Source organism: Zonotrichia leucophrys, chromosome 2 (assembly GCF_028769735.1).
Source record: "Zonotrichia leucophrys gambelii isolate GWCS_2022_RI chromosome 2, RI_Zleu_2.0, whole genome shotgun sequence".
NCBI lineage: Eukaryota > Metazoa > Chordata > Aves > Passeriformes > Passerellidae > Zonotrichia > Zonotrichia leucophrys.
The window spans coordinates 33,735,805-33,753,885 of record NC_088171.1 but is presented as its reverse complement, the minus strand read 5'-3'; the positions used below and the strand labels follow the sequence as shown (position 1 = coordinate 33,753,885).

The following is an 18,081-nucleotide window of genomic DNA, read 5'->3' as shown; positions in this document are numbered from 1 at the left end:
AGCTGATATGTCAAGAATTCAAGAGTGACAATTCCAGGCCATTGTCAGCCCATCCCAGAAATGCTGGACACGGCTGATAACTCCTAGAAGGACCAATAAATGTTTTTTATTCATAGAGGTTTAGACAATGCTCTCAGGCCCATGGTGTGAGTCTTAGTATGTCCTCCACAGGGCCAGGAGTTGGACTCAGTGATCCTGATGGGTCCCTTCCAACTCATCAGATTATATAATAAATTACGGACCCCAGTGTAACAGTTTTAAAGCATTCTCCTTCAAGACAGAGTGAGGTTGAACACAGCTGTTTCAGTACACATGGGCCTCAAACTAGCACAGCATCTAAGCCTGAGTAATCCTGGTGTTTTCCTCTAGATCCTTTTATTTGAAAATGTCATGTCCCATCCTGTATTCAGGTTCTAGATTTGTCCTATCAGTGCTGTTTTCCCCTTATTTTTTTCTTCAAGGGCTATCCTCATTCAACTGCCCTGAGATATCACAGATGAGTGGTAGAACCTCCAGTACTGGCTTGTACCTTAGCATTCCCAGTCTTCCCATTAGAAACTTTCTGATCCCATAGTCACTCCATAAGGATCAGATCTTCACAAGAACTGTTCTCAGTATTTCAGGTGAAGAGGGAAGCAAAATTCCATTGGAAAAAAAAATTAAGAGAGAAAGTAGGGGAGAAAAGTGACCTTTTTTTCCCCACAAGACTGTAAGAACTTCAGAACTAAAGCAGCCAAACTGTCCAGCAATATCCAGTACTGTGTCAAAGAAAGCTGCACAAAATTGGCAATAATTGGGCCACTGTCTGCACTGTTAATTTTGCCTCTTTTCCATCAAGTTGGTACCTCCCTTCCCCAGCCCTATTTCAAGCAGCTGAGAAGCTCCTGATCCGCTTCCTGGGAGGTGGCCCTGGCAGAGCCTTGCTCAAATAAGCTGTACCTGCTTCTCCAGCTTTCTCAGTAAAGTGCTTGTAGTCTTTTTCTTACTCCACAAAACACAGGTGTTCTCTCTTAATATTTTTCCTCTCCTTAATTATGTTTTTCCCTAGAGTGAAAATCAGTCCCTGCAACCCCCAATTCAGCTAATATACAATTTAATCTTCAAACTCCTATGTTTATATACAAGACATAGGGGAACTATTAAAAGAGCATAATATTTCTGAGGGAAAAAAACCATTCTGAAAAAGGGGAGAACAAGGAATGAAGGTATTTGTATCTATAAACAGCACAAGTTCCAAACTGAAAAAGTGAAGGGAAAACATGGAATAATGAATCTATTAGGAGTCCCTTGGTTAATTGTTAACTTGAATAAAACCTACTAATGATTTTTTTAAAGTCCTGAAGGAGTTTTTAAGGCATAATTTAATGTTGTATTTTTTCTCATGCACTTTCCATTGCTGCCTGTGGACTCTATATTTAATCAGATTTCTTGTTCTTGTAAGACTTTATGAAGTCTTTCTTGATTTGCAGCCAACCAAAGCACTTTTAATAATGTATGGTAAAAGGGTTAAATTTTTAATAGACAAGAATGGGCAAGAGTGCTACAAGCTATAGTAGATTGGTAAGTATGGTATTACACTCTGCAGAGTAGTTAGTAAAAAAGAAGATATTTATATCTCAAATGTTATTGAAAACATGTTTATTTTATTACTAACACAAATGTATAATTGAAGAACCTGTCTAATCTGGAATTATTGTTCACACCTTATTTACCAAGAAGACAAAGTCATTTTCAGCTTGTTACCATGACAGCTCAAGCCTCTCGTTGTCTCTCATGCTGTCCTGCTGCTCCAAAAGCTCAAGGAAAAAAAAATTAAATGCAAAACTACACATCTATAGTATGTATTCAGGGATTCAAGGGGGGGAAATATCTTCTAACAGTGGTGATTAATTCATAGGGGTTAACCTAAAAATGAGATCACTTGTACCATTATATTTGTATGTATTTGTCCATAGTTTACTACCACCCAGCTAACAGGAAGGCTCAGAGATACATATAGGGGAAAATGTGATTTAAAACTAAAGGTCTGATTCTTGAAATCAGAGAGGGCTGTTTCATAAATGTTATTTTTCTGCACCAAGCTACAGTACACAAAGATTGGGGCTTTCATAGTGGAGTAAGTTCTCCTACTTTTTCACAGTAGAGTAGGTTCTCCTATTCTGCAAAACCCCAGAAGCTGAGCTAATGCCTCATTAATTAAGATCAAAATTATCACTGTGTCCACAGTAAATTTACAGATGTTGAGGTTTTATACCTGTGGTATTTCAGCAGAGCCATTCCTGATTTGGTTTTGGTTTTCTAACAAAATGTGGCAAGTCTGTTTCTCTGTGCATAAGTGTGTGTCTGTCAGTCACCCTTGATAACTTTCAAGTCTAGCAGTCAAGCTCAGTCAAATTTGGCAGGGAAAAATCTCTCTGAAATAACAGGCACAGCAGGAGAGGATAGAGACACTGCTCACAGGGACATCCTACAGTAAGGTTAACCCTTCCAGGACCTCAGAGATTACCCACTGTCATTTAATATTCAATCAATAAGTTATGGGAAAGCAAGCTTCACTGGTTCCTCTGATCACTGAAATATTTATTATCAGTATGAGAGGGACACCAGGCCTACATCTGCATACAGAGTCAGGGTACTGAGTGAAGTGGAGGAATATCCATCTGCTTGGGGCCAAACATATTCCAGGCAAATATTCCTTGTGCTGTGCACCAGAACTGGAGCACAACACAGCAAAGCAAGGACAACCCCCTGCATGCCACAGGAATGGGTGAAAAATGAACAGAATTGCTTGCCAATAATAAGAGTTGCAAATTTTTAAATCTTCTTACTTCAAAATGAGCCATAGGATAGGTCATATAATATATAATGGCAAAATGAATATATTATGAATGATTTATCATTATGGAAATGCAGAGATGCTTATTGGTGTCATGAGTCATATAACATGCAATTTTCACACAATATGTTGTTAATAATGGATAAGAATTTATAAGCATATTCTCATATGAAAAAGGAGCAATATTAAAACTTGTTTTTTCACTGGAATCAAATAACTGTGCATGGAGTTGCTTATGAAATTGAGCTACTTTTGCCATTACTACTAATTATATATTAATGTCAAATTTTTAAAGTATATCCATCAACTTGTCACAGATCAAATCCACCTTACTCTTATACCACTAAGCCAAAAAGCTCTTACCTATATGCTAAAATGTGCTTACCTATATTAAATAAAGGAGAAAACCAGAAGCAAACACTACCTTCCATAGTCTCTAGTATGCACCGATGGGAACACTCTCAAATTGTCACTGCCTGTGAGGCTTGTTTCACATGTAGATGGCACAGCTCATTCCAACTGAACTGGGGAATTTTAAAAACAGAAGTCCAGTTATGTTAAAGTCCTCTGAATAGCTTGGCTGACAAGTGATGTATGATGGCAAGAAAAAGCAAACTTAGGACCAAGGCTAAGAACACAAAAATTATTTTCAACAACACCCAGAGCTGTTTCCCCTCCATGTGCCTTGATCCCTTTGTGGATCAAGCAGAAGCAATTAAAGAATAAACATCCCACTTCTACAATACAATGTGTCACCAACAAATGTGTCTTCCCCCTGCCAATAAATAATTTTAATTGATCATGACAGGATGCCTCAGCTGCCTCAGCTGGAAGTCAGCTGGGCCAGCTAATGCTGCTGCTGAAGTCATCATCACATTGATGAAGAGCACTCACGTTATCCATTCTGGTACTTGAGCAGTAGGGTCTGACAAGTCCTTCCTCAGGCAGGTAATGAACAATCACTGTAATTTCTTGACTTGAAATTTCCAATGAGTTCCTGCTGTAGAGCCATCAAAGGCAAATTAATTCATTAGAAAGTACACAGACACACAAATCCCTGGCCTACAAAACACCTGAAAACTTCACTTTATGTTGATTAGAAAATCAACATACATAGGAGACAGCCTGAATGTCAAGAAAACCTGATTTGGCATGGACAACAGCAATACATTTTCTTTTTCTGTCCAGGGAAAGCACAATTTGTATTCATGCCAAACAATGTAAGAGAGAACTTTTGGATCTTGCAAATACTATTTAATTCAGAAGGCAAATATTTTCACAGAGTTAATTTCAAGATCATTGATCAAGAGAGGTTCATAAAGCAGCAGCTAGATAAAAGGAAGGCTCAGCGGTAAATGACAACATCATATAGATATTAGAGTATGAATTGCCTTCTTTATTGTTATTGTATGTCTGTATTGTTACCATAAAGGAGCTTGGAAAATCTGTCTACTGCCACCGACTGAAGCCCCCTGACATGAGGCTCCAGAAAGTCAGGAATCCACATTCAGCCCTTGGTGAAAAGAGAAAATTGCTGCCTGAGCACCAGGAGGACATGGGCTCCTTCTAGAGGTCTTCTCCATTGATGTTTTATTCCCTGTTTTCTGAAGAATTTGACTCAGATTTGCAAATACCAAAATTTTGCTATCCCCAGAATTCCATTTCCCTGCCATAAATATTATTTTAAAACAGAAAGACAAGTCACCTGCTCTGAGAAAAGGACTCATACCAAGGCACTCTGAGGACAAATACATCATCATGGATTCTTACATCCTGCATGCATGGTTTATGTGTGCTCATACAAGCCCTCATCAAGAATCACTACTGGCATCTTTTCCCTCCCTATCTACCACACCCCACTCTAAAGCACCTTGCAGAACAGTCTCAGAGAATGCAAGGGGAACCACTGCCCCTTGAGATGACACAGAACTGCACTCACTCCCATCACATGAGCCAGAAAAGGGATCTTGCAGCCCAGAAAGCCAACCATAACCTGGGCTGCATCAAAAGAAGTGTGGCCAGAAGGTGAAGGAGGTTACTCTGCCCCTCGACTCCACTCTCATGAGATTCCACCTGAATTATGGCATCCAGCTCTGGGCTGCTGACATAATAAGGACATGGGGCTGTTGGAGTGGGTCCAGATGGGAGCAATGAAGGTGATCAGGGAGCTGCAGACCCTTTCCTATGAAGACAGGCTGAGAGAGTTGGAGGAGTTCAGCCTGGAGAAGGGAAGGCTCCAGGGAGACCTTAACCACCTTTCAGTACCTAAAGGGAGCCTACAGAAAGGTGGAGAGAAGCTTTTTACAAGGGCCTGCAGTGAAAGGACAAGGGGAAATAGCTTTAGACTTAAAGAGAGTGGATTTGGATTAGATATGGGGAAGAAATTCTTCACTGTGAGGGCGGTGGAACAACACTGGAACAGATTGCCAAGAAAAGTTGTGGATATCCCGTCCCTGGAAGTGGATGGCCAGCTTGGACGGGGCTCAGAGCAACCTGAACTAGGGGAAAGTACCCCCAACTATGGCATGGGGGGTTGGAACTAGATGATCTTTAAGGTCTCTTCCAACTCGAAACCACGTATGGTTCTATGGTCTTTGAATCCAACCTTTTCTGCTATCAGACATGGCCAGAAGGATTGCACGCCACAAAGAAACAAGGAGTACAAAAATGTAAATGTAAGAAGGTAAATGTAAATGTAACTATACAACTGCAAAGTGACACACAAAAGCCAGTAAATTATTAAAATACACTCTTTTCTCACAGGAGCTGAAAATTATCTCACTGACACTATTCTCATCTACTTTAGCAATTTGATGGCCTCTGTCACATAAAAAAGGAGCAGAATCTTTGACCCCCTTTCCACCTGGGGAAGTTTATCTAAGAGAAACTGTGCCCTTTTCACTTCCAGCTCTGTCAATGGGATTTCCTCCTGAAGGCTGCTTAGGGCTTTCAGGGTCTCAGTTTCAGAGAACCTAAGGTAGAAATGACTGCAGGCATGCACCCATCAAAACAGCCATTTTTTAATTAAAAAATGAGGTTAGCTGCAAATCCTTCAGCTTTACTGTGCAGCAAAGACAGTAACATACTGTCAACAGATAAACAGTCCGTGCTGCCCACAGCATAAAACATGTTCTCTTGGGATAACATTGTTAGTGCTGTGATGGAATGGACATTTTACAACTCTGGTGTTGAATTGCAAAGTAACATGCCTAGAGTCCAATTTTCAGTGTGAGCACTTAATGCAAGCAATCAAATTTCCTCCATATGGAGCTGATTTTAAGTACTAATTTAAATAAATTCAAGAATTTAGGAATAACAAATGGAAGAACAACACAATATGCTTTTTTTCTAATATTAGCCTGGCTCACCAACCTATCTACCAACCAATTCAATGTGTGCTTTAAACTAAACTTTAAGAGTAGGTTTAGTCTGCATCCTGAATCTCCTTCTGGGACAGAACACACATGGGCAGTCCAGTGCTTTCACTGTGTTCAGCTAAGTGGCAGATTAAAAACCACTGCTGGAAATTTGGCCTGAAAAATATAGATACAACATAACCTTTGGAATTTCTAAGCATTTACCTTATGGGCAGGGTTTTAAAAGCATGTATCTAACCCATTCTGAATGCAAACTAATATGTCAAATTTAGAGCACAGGCATTATGAACATCAATAGATCACATTGATGCATAACATCTCTTAGGATCTGATCAACAACCCCAATACTTGATTTTAATGGGACAAATGTTCCTAGGTGCACAGAAGTATAAACAAGCACTCTGTGGTCCAAGAGGATTGTTTAAGCAGAAGAATGCTTACATGGGAAAACTTCCTTTCATAGTTCTTCTGAGGACACCGACACAAAAGAAAGAAACAAGGTGATTTTGTCTACTAGTGATGGAGCATTGTTGCTATTGTACATCTCTACTCTTGTGGCTCTCAAAATTAGCTAATTAAGACATACTTCACCAGAACAAAATATTTGTAAAGTCAGCGTGTCCCTAACAAGGAGTTATGTTGTCTAAGATGCTTCACAAAAGAAATTCCCAACATTCTTCCAATATATTCAAATTATTTCCCTAATTAATACTGGGAATTGGAGCTTTAGAGACTGATGTCATGGTGAAATTTTTTTTTTTTTGTTTTCTGATTATATAAAAAGATGGCAGTTTTATTTTCTGTACAGATTCTGAGCTCTCTAAGTAAGCTTAACTTGAGAAAAATGAAAGTCATTTCAACCAAGAAGTTTATTCTGTTTGCTTTAGCTACAGTGGTCTTTCTCACATCCAACAGCATGTGCCTAAATGAAGCAATGAAGTCCAGGCTGCAGAGCAGAGAAGACAATGATGATAAAGATTATGAGGTAAGATCTGTATTACTGTGACATTGTTTGGGGGAACTTTGGGTGAGATCCTGAGCACACTGGATTTTTTTGGCACAGGCTGTCCTAAACTCATTTGACAGCATTCAGCATTACAGCACAAGCAGTATGAAAAAAGCTTGGTGAAATAATTTTTCAAGCAATTTCTTTGCTCAAACACATCAGCTGATTGTGTAAATCAACTCATGTTCCAATTTTCTTGTAGTACATCTTTTGTGATTAGGCTGCAACTTTTTCTGAAAAGTTTCTTATTTACACAGTGAATCCTCAATTAACATTCCTGTCAGGTGTTTTATGCACATAATATAACAGATAGATTGTTAATCCAAAATTAATAAAGGCATGCTTGTAATACTCAAAGAATAATGATAAACAGAGAACATTTTAAATCTAATATACTTAACGGCCTTAAAATTTTACTCTGGAAATTGCCTGTAAAAATTTCTTTGCAGGGCTGCACATTTATTATGCCTCAATAGGTGCCAAATGAAATTTGCACACTTCATCTGTATTATTTTTCATGTTTTCCCTGTAAATGCTCCTTAGGAAATGGGAGCCAACCTCTCTTTTTGACTTATCCTCATTGGTATAATAAACGTCCTTCAAAACAAAATACAAATTCAATTATGCTAGTCAAATCCTCTGGACTTGAGCTCACTATCTTTTATATACTTCCAGAAGCACTGTGCAGGTGCTATCAGAGGGATAGTTTATTTAAAGTTTAAATCATGCAATGTGAACTAGAATGGCTCATTCCTGTTCTCTGCCAGTAACTGGAGAAGCTCACAGAGAAGACAAATAGGGATAAGGAAGTGAACTTATGATCAGGAGCATTTGTGTCTTTGACTGAAATGTAAATCCATATTTTTACATATTTGCAGTTAAGTCCTGGAAACTTATTTTTGTCACAAAAGTAAGTTGTTTTCAATATGCCAAGGGAAGAACACTGCTCTATAAGAAGGGTCATACAGATAAAGCTCTTTTTCAGGCAACAGCTGCCCTCAGCATCATGAAACAGGTAATACACTAGGCTCAGTTCCTCACTGTATGACAGCATAGATACAGAAGGTGTATTTTGTGCTGATTGCACAAAAAATTAGGAGCCCAGGAGCTCCCAATGTATCTTGTGGGCTAGTGGAGGACCAAAGCCATTTAAAGCTCAGGGCAGCTTCTATGCTGCACGGCCAGAACAGGCATGATGTCAACTTGACCCAAAAGCTTTCCATTCACTTCCCTGCCTGATAGCCTGGATGGATATTGTCTCCAAAGCATCTGCCCAGTGCTGAGGAAGAAATGAGCTGTACCTTCAGGTAGCTTGGTCCATCCTCCTGTTCGTCCAGATGAGTCTGGGTCTGTGTGAAGTCACAAAATAAGTTCAGCATCTTCCACTTGAGAGAACTTCAGGTGGTGGCACTAGCAAATGTGGGCCTGACAGCAGCTGCTGTCCCATCTTAACTGACTGCACAGGATCTGAGACCTGTGCCCAGAAATATTTCCAACTGACACCATTTGAGCTGAACCATTGGCTGACACTGATATGGGAATATGCCCTTGTGGTCAGAGCTCTGAAACGATAAGCAGGACAATGTCAGCATATGAAGTAGTGAAGGAGCACATGTTACAGTGGAGTTTAGCAAATAGATCTAAAAAACATTTCATATTCAAAAAAATAAGAGCATTGCTCAGCAACTTTCTAAGAAGGTATGAAATTGAATACTTTGTGTCACTGGTAGCTGGAGTAATGCCCTATAAAATGATTATATCATTTTCTCAATTATTTTTCTTTAGATTAAAGATAATATTTTGGAAGAAAAGCAGAGGAGTCTCAATTTTGAAGAAATGGAAGACTGGGGATCAAAAGATATCATCAAAATGAACCCTTTTACAGCAAGCAAGATGCCAAATTCAGTTGCTAATTTACCTCTTAGATTTGGAAGAAATTATCCAGAAGAAAGAAGCATTAAACCATTTTCAAATTTGCCCCTGAGATTTGGAAGAGCTTTTGGAGAGAACACACCTAATCATTCTCCAAGGGTATCACACAGGCTTGAGAGATCTCCACTTGTTAAAGGCTCCAGTCAATCACTTCTAAATTTGCCACAGAGATTTGGGAAGTCACTGGCTGTCAATCTGCCTCAAGACATTCAGGAATTCGAACCAGGTAATGCTACACAAGTGTTCAAGCCCCATATTAAAATGCATATTAAATCATAGGTTACCAATACAAATACAGCTAGAATTCCTCTAGGAATATTCCTAAGCATTGCAATATGAGTTCAATTTGCCAAAAGAAAGATTGCAGTTCATCAAATCAAAAAGCCTCATAAAAAAAGCAGTAGAGATGATCTTTTTATAAAACCTTTTTTAATGAGAAGGTGCCAAACAGCCAAATCTGAAAATGTTCATATGACAGGATTAGATTTGATGTTTTTTTAGAACACGTTTCATTTTGAAAAGTATAGCTTTGGTGAAGAAGGCTCAGAATCATTAAAATATCCCATTTCAGCACTATAAAATTACAAACTTACCTACAAATTACTCCTCAATTTTCTAAATTTATGCAAATTAGAGGTATAAAAGACAAAATTCCAAGCCAAACCGCAGCATTCTGAAAATTATTTTTTCTCATCCAATCCTATTTTTTTCATATTTTCATACTGAGACAATGTTTGAGATTTTGATTTTTCATTCCATGTTACCATGGAAAAATTTCTGCGACACCTCAGATTTTTTTTCAGCATAGAAAAACTATTTCCTGCTATTAGTAAGAATAATTTAAACCAGCTCTTCAACAACAGTTCTTCTTGTCATAACTGCTGCCTTACTGGAAATGCCTATTTGTCTTGTAACCAAGATTCAGTTGGCTACCCCTGACCTCCATCTGACACATGAATAAAGTAGAAGTTCAGACCAGAAAAGATAACAGATATATTAGAAGCCAAGGTTCTCTCTCATTTAATTTGATTCCTTTCATTCCTTTCTCACTGTCTCACCTAATTATAACAGCTTTTGTTTTATTTGTCTGGTATTTTTAGGGATATGAATTCTAACACTTACGTTAATACTGGAATGAAATTATGAAGACAGAATCTGAAAGACTTGGAAAAGCTGCAATGTGCTTTCAAAACTAAAGGTCATCAAAAGGAAATGTGTGAATTGAAATGCAAACCTGCCTTCATGTATGCATAATGTCTTTTTTTCTGTACACATAAGGCAATGATAATTGTAGTGATTGTTGTGGTAGTTTGCTTCAGTGGTGGTCTAGTATAATTCTATTTATTTCTGTGCTACTTATGTCCTATTGGCTATAAAACCGAATTTCAGAACAATGGCTGTGTAATTTACAGCATTTAAAGCAGAATTTTAAAAAGCATAAAATTAATAAAGGTGCATGGTTCAAATAAAAAGAAGCCTATAATGTGAATAATAACAATGAGAAGCAGAATCAAAACTGCTGATAGCCTTTGTGTCATGAGCAGTTAAAGAAAATCAAGTGTTGAGAAAACACTTTTCCTGTTTTTTATGGGTCATCGTAGATATAAATCTGAAAGGCATCTTGTCTCTCTGGCAGATGGCTCCTACACTTCTTCTTCAGCTCACCAGCTAGTCTAGCTTCAAATTGACATTTAGAATCACACACACAAATGGGTGCCTTCAGCAGCAGCCCTTTGATGCTCAGTCTGTTCAACAGCTTGGAGCCAGACAATCTCTCTCTCCAGCTCCTGATCCTCAGACCTGCAGGTCCCTTTGACTCCTCAGTTGCTGGCAGCCAGATCACTCACTCTACTGTCCAGCCAGCCTGGCGTGAGGTTTGCTATCAGATCACAGCCACCCATGTTGACAATGTCCATGCCCAGGGTCCATTCAGTGCCTGCCTGAACCTCCTCAAGGCATTGAGTGGTTCTGTTCGAGTCCCATCAAGAAGGGGTCTGGGAGTTCTGCTCTTTACTACTGTCCTGTTGCCTCCTCTTCCTCAAGGTTTGGATCTCTGAGAGTTTATTACTTCTCCTGTCTCTTGTCCTAGTCTTTATGCTGAAAAACCAATAACCAGATGTCCTTACATTCCACATATCTTTACAACAACCTGGAAAAAAACCCTATCAAACTGATCAGATCAATTCATAGATGGGACACAGGCTGAGTTGCCATTCCTCCACAAAGTTAATGAGGCTACAGGAAACACAACACTATTCAACCTCTACCGGGTGAATCTAATTCAATCCAAAAGAATCAAACTATAGTCCTGAGAATATCTATTCTCCCTACTCACTCATACCTGAAACAAAGAGATAGGAAATTCTAAACAGATAAAAATCAGTGCGGTTACACCTTCTGAATGCAAGAGTCCCAAACCAATCTTTGGGTTTTCTCTGTGCCTCAGAAAACGCTTTACCTATCAAGTGCTGTTGAAAGACCTGTTTTGCAGTATAACACTCGGGTACAGCAGCCAAGTCCATGCTGAAGGACACTGGTCAACAAATTGTGTGTGAGGAAAGCCAAAGATCCATGCTATGAAGTAGAAGTCTTGCCATTGTCTACCACCAGAACAGGTGCCATTTATTCCTCAGTCAGGAAAACCAGGATCTTTAAGTGATTTACAATCAAATGGGCAGCAGAAGTAAATGCCATGAACTTTAAGCTGTGTTTCTGGTCCTGCAAACCTCACTGCACGTCATGTGAACCAAAAGGAAACAAGATTTGTGAGAATCCCTGAGCAGCAATAGAAGCAGCCTTTTTAAGGCACATATCACCTAGCAACAGGGAAAGGGTACCCATCCATTGGCATTAATGATTGCTGCTGTGGGAGGAAAGCAGAAGCCCAAACACTGGCCCAGCAGCAGGTACAATTAAGTTGTCCTCTTATGGCAAGCTTCATAGCATGGATACAGGAGGTGGCTATTGATTTATTTTCCCTTAGCAGAGGAACTGCTAGCTGAAGAGTACATAAAGTAGGAATTATGCTATGCTGTGCAAAATTTCTGTTTGGCTTGAGAGCACATGAGCCAAGAAAACAATCACTGGATAGTGCAACAGGAGGAGAAGGGGCACCACAGGCAACACACATTGCTTTAGCTATCACTCACTGGATTATTTATTATCCACATACAGATATTATTCATGAATTGGGAAAAAGCAAGGAAAGGACACAAGTAAATCAATTGACAGACTATTGGGACTTCCTGGCATGAATTCTTGTAGGGTTCAGGAGCTCCCAGCCCTCCTTGCCATACAAGTCATATTTATGCCTGTTATTAAAGTCTCCACGCAAAAAACACCAGGCTTATTTTAGGTTCTGACTTGAGCTTATAGAAAAGACAGCTGAAAATGTACTGATTAATTTATAAGTCCAAAGGCTCATCATGGGGTTGATTTCAATATATCATTTAGACAGATTTAGTGGAGTGTAAAGTGACACTTTTGGTTTACCCTCAGAAAGAACCAGACTTTGGAATCGTGTTTGAAATCTGTCAGTCTTAGATTCCTTTCAATTGCTTTTGCAAGTACCTTTTGTATTTTTTTAAATATGAAAACTGGGCTATCCTTAGTAATGAGAGACCTCTAGAAATTTCCAAACTTTAATCAAGAGATTTTAAAAATTTCCCCAAGTTTAAGAGCACCTGTTAGCAGGAATTGGAAATGCTTTCATTAGTGCCACCCACAAAAGTACATCTGGCACAGATACCTTGACAGACACAGATGTCTGATTTGCATTTGTGCTGCTCTCCTGGTGACAGAATGTAGAAGGGCCTCAGCTAGTGCCACTCAGATCTTTCGTAGCCCAGAGTTTGGATGAGAAAAAATTTGTGCTACTAGGAAAGAAAAGAGTCTTACAGTATCTTTATGTGTATTTTATCTCATGAAAAATGGATAGAGCAAAATACAATTTTCATCTCTTCATATCTGTGCACAATGTATTCTATGCAGTGGTTAGCCAGAAGGTCAGTCCTGTGGCCTTACTCAGAACTGTACCCAATTAAAATTTTAGTGAAAACCAAAAAAAAAGAAAAAAAAATAAAAGAAAAAAAATAAAGAAAGAAAAAAAGGGTTTCTCTTACAGTTGTCATACAAATTATCCACTTGTATCCCTAGAGTTAACTGGTAGAAGAAATATTCTAGATTGGTTTTCAGAAAACTCAGACACCTCTGTAGGCTACCATTGTACTTGAAATACTGAAAAAAAAGTATATGGTTATGACAGATTTGCAAACCCAGAACTTATTAAATGCTATTCAAGTTCATTCCATCCCTTTATTACCACCCTCCAACATGCCTATAGTGCATAAAGTGAAATGAAAAACAGAAAGGTATTTCCATTGTTAGCATGTCTTATAAAAGGAGTCAGGTGTTTAAGACAGACATAGGTCAGAAAAACCTTGCACAGGAAAATTCATTTTGCCACATCCCAAATTTTCAGAGGCACCCAAGTACTGCTTTACCTTGCACAGCAATACCTCAGCAGATAATTATTTCTTTTCAGACCATGCTTTCAACAGGAGGTTGGCCATGCTTTCAACAGAAGGTTGGACCACGTGATCCCCTTTCTCCTCACATGTATTTGATGCCTTAGCCACACTGAAAGAAGTGTTTAAATAATAGAAACTGGAGCTAAACCTCGCATGCTGCACACTGTAGCACAAATGCACAGACATGCAGCAATGCAATATGAGTGTTGTAGGGCACACAGAGCCATGTAGCTGTCTTTGCAAATTTGGGCATATACAGGAAACAAGTAATAGATGAAAAGGGGTTCAAAACCAGAAGCAACTATCAGGAACGCTGTAAACCAAAACTTTGCTTGGGTTTTGACCCTTAGTTCCTAAAGCTGCCCCACCTCACATGAAAGAAAACATTAAATCAGTGTGCATCACTGAGGTTCAAAGTATGCCATAAATCTCAGAGGAGCTTTTTATCAAAGTTATCAGTCGAAAACAGATTTACAGTTTGTGGAGATACTTGTAGTGGGCTGATCCAGGGTGGAGAAAAGGAGCATACCAAAATCACCATATCCCTTCCAGCTGAAGATGGTGGTCTTATATTAAGAAAAAATATAACAAAGGTCTCACAGATGAAGACAAGGAAGATCACTCCCAAATTCTCTGCCTCCACCTCCTCCACACCTGCAGTGCAGGGAATGGGGATTGGAGATTGAGGTCAGTAAATCAAGTGATGTCTCTGCCTTTCCTCCTCCCTCCCTGCAGGGTCACAAGTCCTGCCAGCAAACCCACTCCAGCACAGGCTTCCCACATGGGTCACAGCCTCTCTCTGGCATCCACTTGCTCCTCCATGGGGTGTAGGGGGACAGCCTGCCTCACCTGGGCCTGCAGGATACAGGGGGATCTCTGCTCCAAGACCTGGAGCACTGTCCTGGATTGTCAAGCAAATTGTATTCTATTTGCCATCTGTATGGCAGTTGTCTTCTGTTAAGTGAGCAGTTTTCCTTATCTCTTCCACAACTGGGGAGACATCTGCTGATAACAGGCTGTTGAATGTCACTGCATGACTGATAAGAACTACAGCATCCCTTGTGAGATGCTCTGCCCAGAGGGAAGAGCCAAGCATTCTATCCAGATGTAATCTTGAGATTCTGGAACACCAGCACGGCTTCTCTGCTGGATTTCTCAGAGGAGCAGCAGCTGCCTCTTCCACTGGATCTTCAGAGGAAGAATACACACTTTTCCACAGGATCCCTGCTCCAGCAGAGCCACACCTGACATTCCAGGAGGACTGCAGCCACATTTCCAATTGGACTGCAACCAACACCCTGACCCACAGGGTGTCAGGTTGTGTTCTGACTCTGCCAGTGTTGTTCTAGTGTACTGCATTTTTTATTTTATCCTGTTATTTTCTTCTCTATTAAAGAACTGTTATTTCCTGCTCCCATATATTTTGCCTGAGAGCCCCTTAATTTAAAATTTATAGCAATTCAGAGGGATTGGGAGGGTTTACATTCTCTATTCAGGGGAGGCTCCTGCCTTCCTTAGCAGACTCCTGTCTTTCCAAAGGAAGACAAGCACTTCTTATTTGGATGAATTAGTGAAGGAGAACAGAGGGGAACTTTCAAAAATCATCTGCTTAACTCTGCAGGTACTTAAAATACATCCACATCTTGGGGCAATAAAAGTGTTTGGAATTTACTCTATGGCCAATATGGAGAAATTTATTTGTAAAAGAATGGAGACAAACTTTCTTTGAACTCTGCTGTTGAGGAGAGCAGCTCAAGAAAAACATAAAAGCACATGTTTAGTGCTAAGCTTGTCTTTGAGTGTAGTTACCATTTTGACTGAGTACCTACTTGCCTTTAGAGACCACCATCAATTCTGAGAGGTGCAGGTTTGCCTGTCCCTCAAGACACATTTCAAACTAAAATGTACAGCCCAATTCAGCAGCTGACTTCTTCTGGCAGCTATCAGAGAAAAATCAGAAGTTTAATTTAGATTCCTGTGAAGAAATTAAATTCCAGTGGAGGTACTGCAGAGCAGCCTATAGTGCAGTTATACTGGGATCACATATGGCTTATGGACTCTTGAAAGAAGTGTGAACCCAGGTGATTCTGAATTGCTCTTGATGTGTCAGTCTGAGGAAAGAGCAGGGGAGGGGAAAAAAACCAGGCAGGTTTTAGAAAGTTCTTCCTGTGTCTGCTCAGCCTCCACAGCATGTTTCTGGAAGTTCTGTATTTCAAGACATTTCCCACCAGATATGTTCTTGCACATATTTATACTGCATATGATTTTATGAATCCAGGGGGGCCTGGAGGATTTCAGAGCCCACCCCCATCTCAAATGTGTAACTAGTGATAAATTCTTTCTAGGTCTTATTTCCCTCTGCTGCTAAGTGCAGATGGTGCACAGTTTTGCACTGGCACAATATGTGCAGTAGTGATTTTCTTAGTTAACCCAGAAATCACCAAGATGAAGATATTTGGTAATTCCAGTCAGTAATTTGAGCCGACTGAAAAGGAGCACATAGGAAAAATGTTTCCAGGTAATGTATAAAGTCGTGGGGTTTTTCCTCATTTTCCAGCATGCAACAAAAAAATATTCTCATTTGTTAGTATTATTTGACAATGAAGAATCTATTATTTTTTTTTATAATACTTTTCTCTTAAATCACTATTGCATTATATGCATGCTACAAAATTTCTTGTTCAGACTGTTTCTTGTAACATGCAAGCTTCATATTCTGGGTTATGACATAAACTAGAAGAATTTTATGTAATTAGTTTGAAATCTAAATAATCAACTATTTCATTCAAATGAAAGATACACATAAATACATTTTATACAGGAATACTGACTCGGAGATACAAAACATATGTCTGTTCTCTAAAGTAAAAGCAATTTGCAATTATGGAAATGAGATTCAAGTCTGGAATCCTCATCCGTGCAAAACTGCAAAATGGTCCGTGGCCACGAGAGGGCAGAAATAACATTCCTTGTAAAGCCTGATTTTGGGGAGAATCATGTATTCCCTTACAGAACCTGGGATGAAAACTAGCATGGCAAACTCCTGGAGGAGTTTGAAAAATGGAAACTACAGCATTAGCTTTACAAAATCTATATAATGAACTTCAAACCTTAACAAGTCTCATCATGTCAACTTTCTGTCTTTTAATAACCATTCCTAGAACAAATAAAATTTTTAAAAGAAATTACAGTGGCATTTGACATAAAGCCTGAAGAGATCATTTGTTGCAGTGTGTATTAATCTGCCTATCAATTCTTTCTAAGTTTTTTCTGTTTAACACCAGCTTAAGGAGAAGAATATGTATAATTTCTCACTTCAATAAACAGCTTGCTTTGGCTCTTTTTGGATCTGTGAAAGGCCACTAAGCTAATGAAGGGTCTAGAACATTTCTCATATGATGGAAGGCTGAGCAGGAACTGTGCAGGCTGGAGAAGAAAGGCTCAGGGAGGATCTCATCAATGTGTGCAAACACCTGATGGGAGGTTGCAGAAGAAGAGGGAGCCAGGCTCTTTTCATTGTGCCCAGTGAGAAGACCAGAGGGGATGGGCATCAATTGAAACATGGGATGGTCCATCTGAACGTAGGGAAGCACTTAGCCAGAGAGGGGCTGATAGATCCTTGGAAACATGGTCACAGGCAGCCTGATTTAGGTGGCCTTGCCTGGGCAGGGGCTGCACCAGGTGACCATCAGAAGTCCCCTCCCACCTCAAGCATTCTGTGATTTTGTGATATCCATCTTTCCCTGACACCATTGCTCCATCACCACAGGACATCCACTGTAGCCTGGTTAGGGAGCTATAAAGAGATATATCAAGGACCTTCATCCTCCCAGTTAGTTTTTTCCCAAAGAAATTCAGTAATGTGGAAATACAGGTGCCAGTGAAACACACAACTAAGGTACTGATAGATTTACATGTGGGGGATGTCCTTTTTGTGTAAAGATTCAGGGTGTAGAACTGATGTCCTAAGCCTTTTTCTTCCAGTCAGCACACCCTCTGTAATAACAGCTGAGGCAGCCCATTCCCATTGTATCCTAAAACCACAACTCTAATTCTTCCATAGTATATTTCTGGAAGGAAATAACAGACATTTTTCAATAGTTGAGTAATTAATGAAAAGAAGGAAAATATTCTGCTGAGCCTTTCCAAACATTCAGCTCTAGAGTAAGATAGAGCATGAAAAAGACATACTGAAATAATAATTTTTTAGAATATATTAAACTTGTGAACTCTGGAAATCACTGACATAGCTGTACACTTGCACATGGCACAAACATTAAAGCTTAGTTCACTTTAATATGATGGCCAAGCCATCCAGGTTAAAAACAAATCAGTGGTTCAAAATCATAATAAACCAATTACTGGCTCAACTGGTTATTAATAACACAATGGTGAATTTAA

The 18,081-nt window shown here is 39.4% G+C and overlaps 1 protein-coding gene across 1 annotated transcript; it reads left to right on the top strand.

Annotated features, from left to right (window-relative positions):
• The first annotated feature begins 7,023 nt into the window (after nt 1-7,023).
• Nucleotides 7,024-10,626, top strand: NPVF (neuropeptide VF precursor). Its single transcript, XM_064703313.1, has 3 exons — nt 7,024-7,198; nt 9,005-9,377; nt 10,252-10,626. Exons 1-3 carry the CDS (start codon nt 7,058-7,060, stop codon nt 10,257-10,259), a joined length of 522 nt encoding a protein of 173 aa, XP_064559383.1. The 5' UTR covers nt 7,024-7,057; the 3' UTR covers nt 10,260-10,626.
• The last annotated feature ends 7,455 nt before the right edge of the window (nt 10,627-18,081 follow it).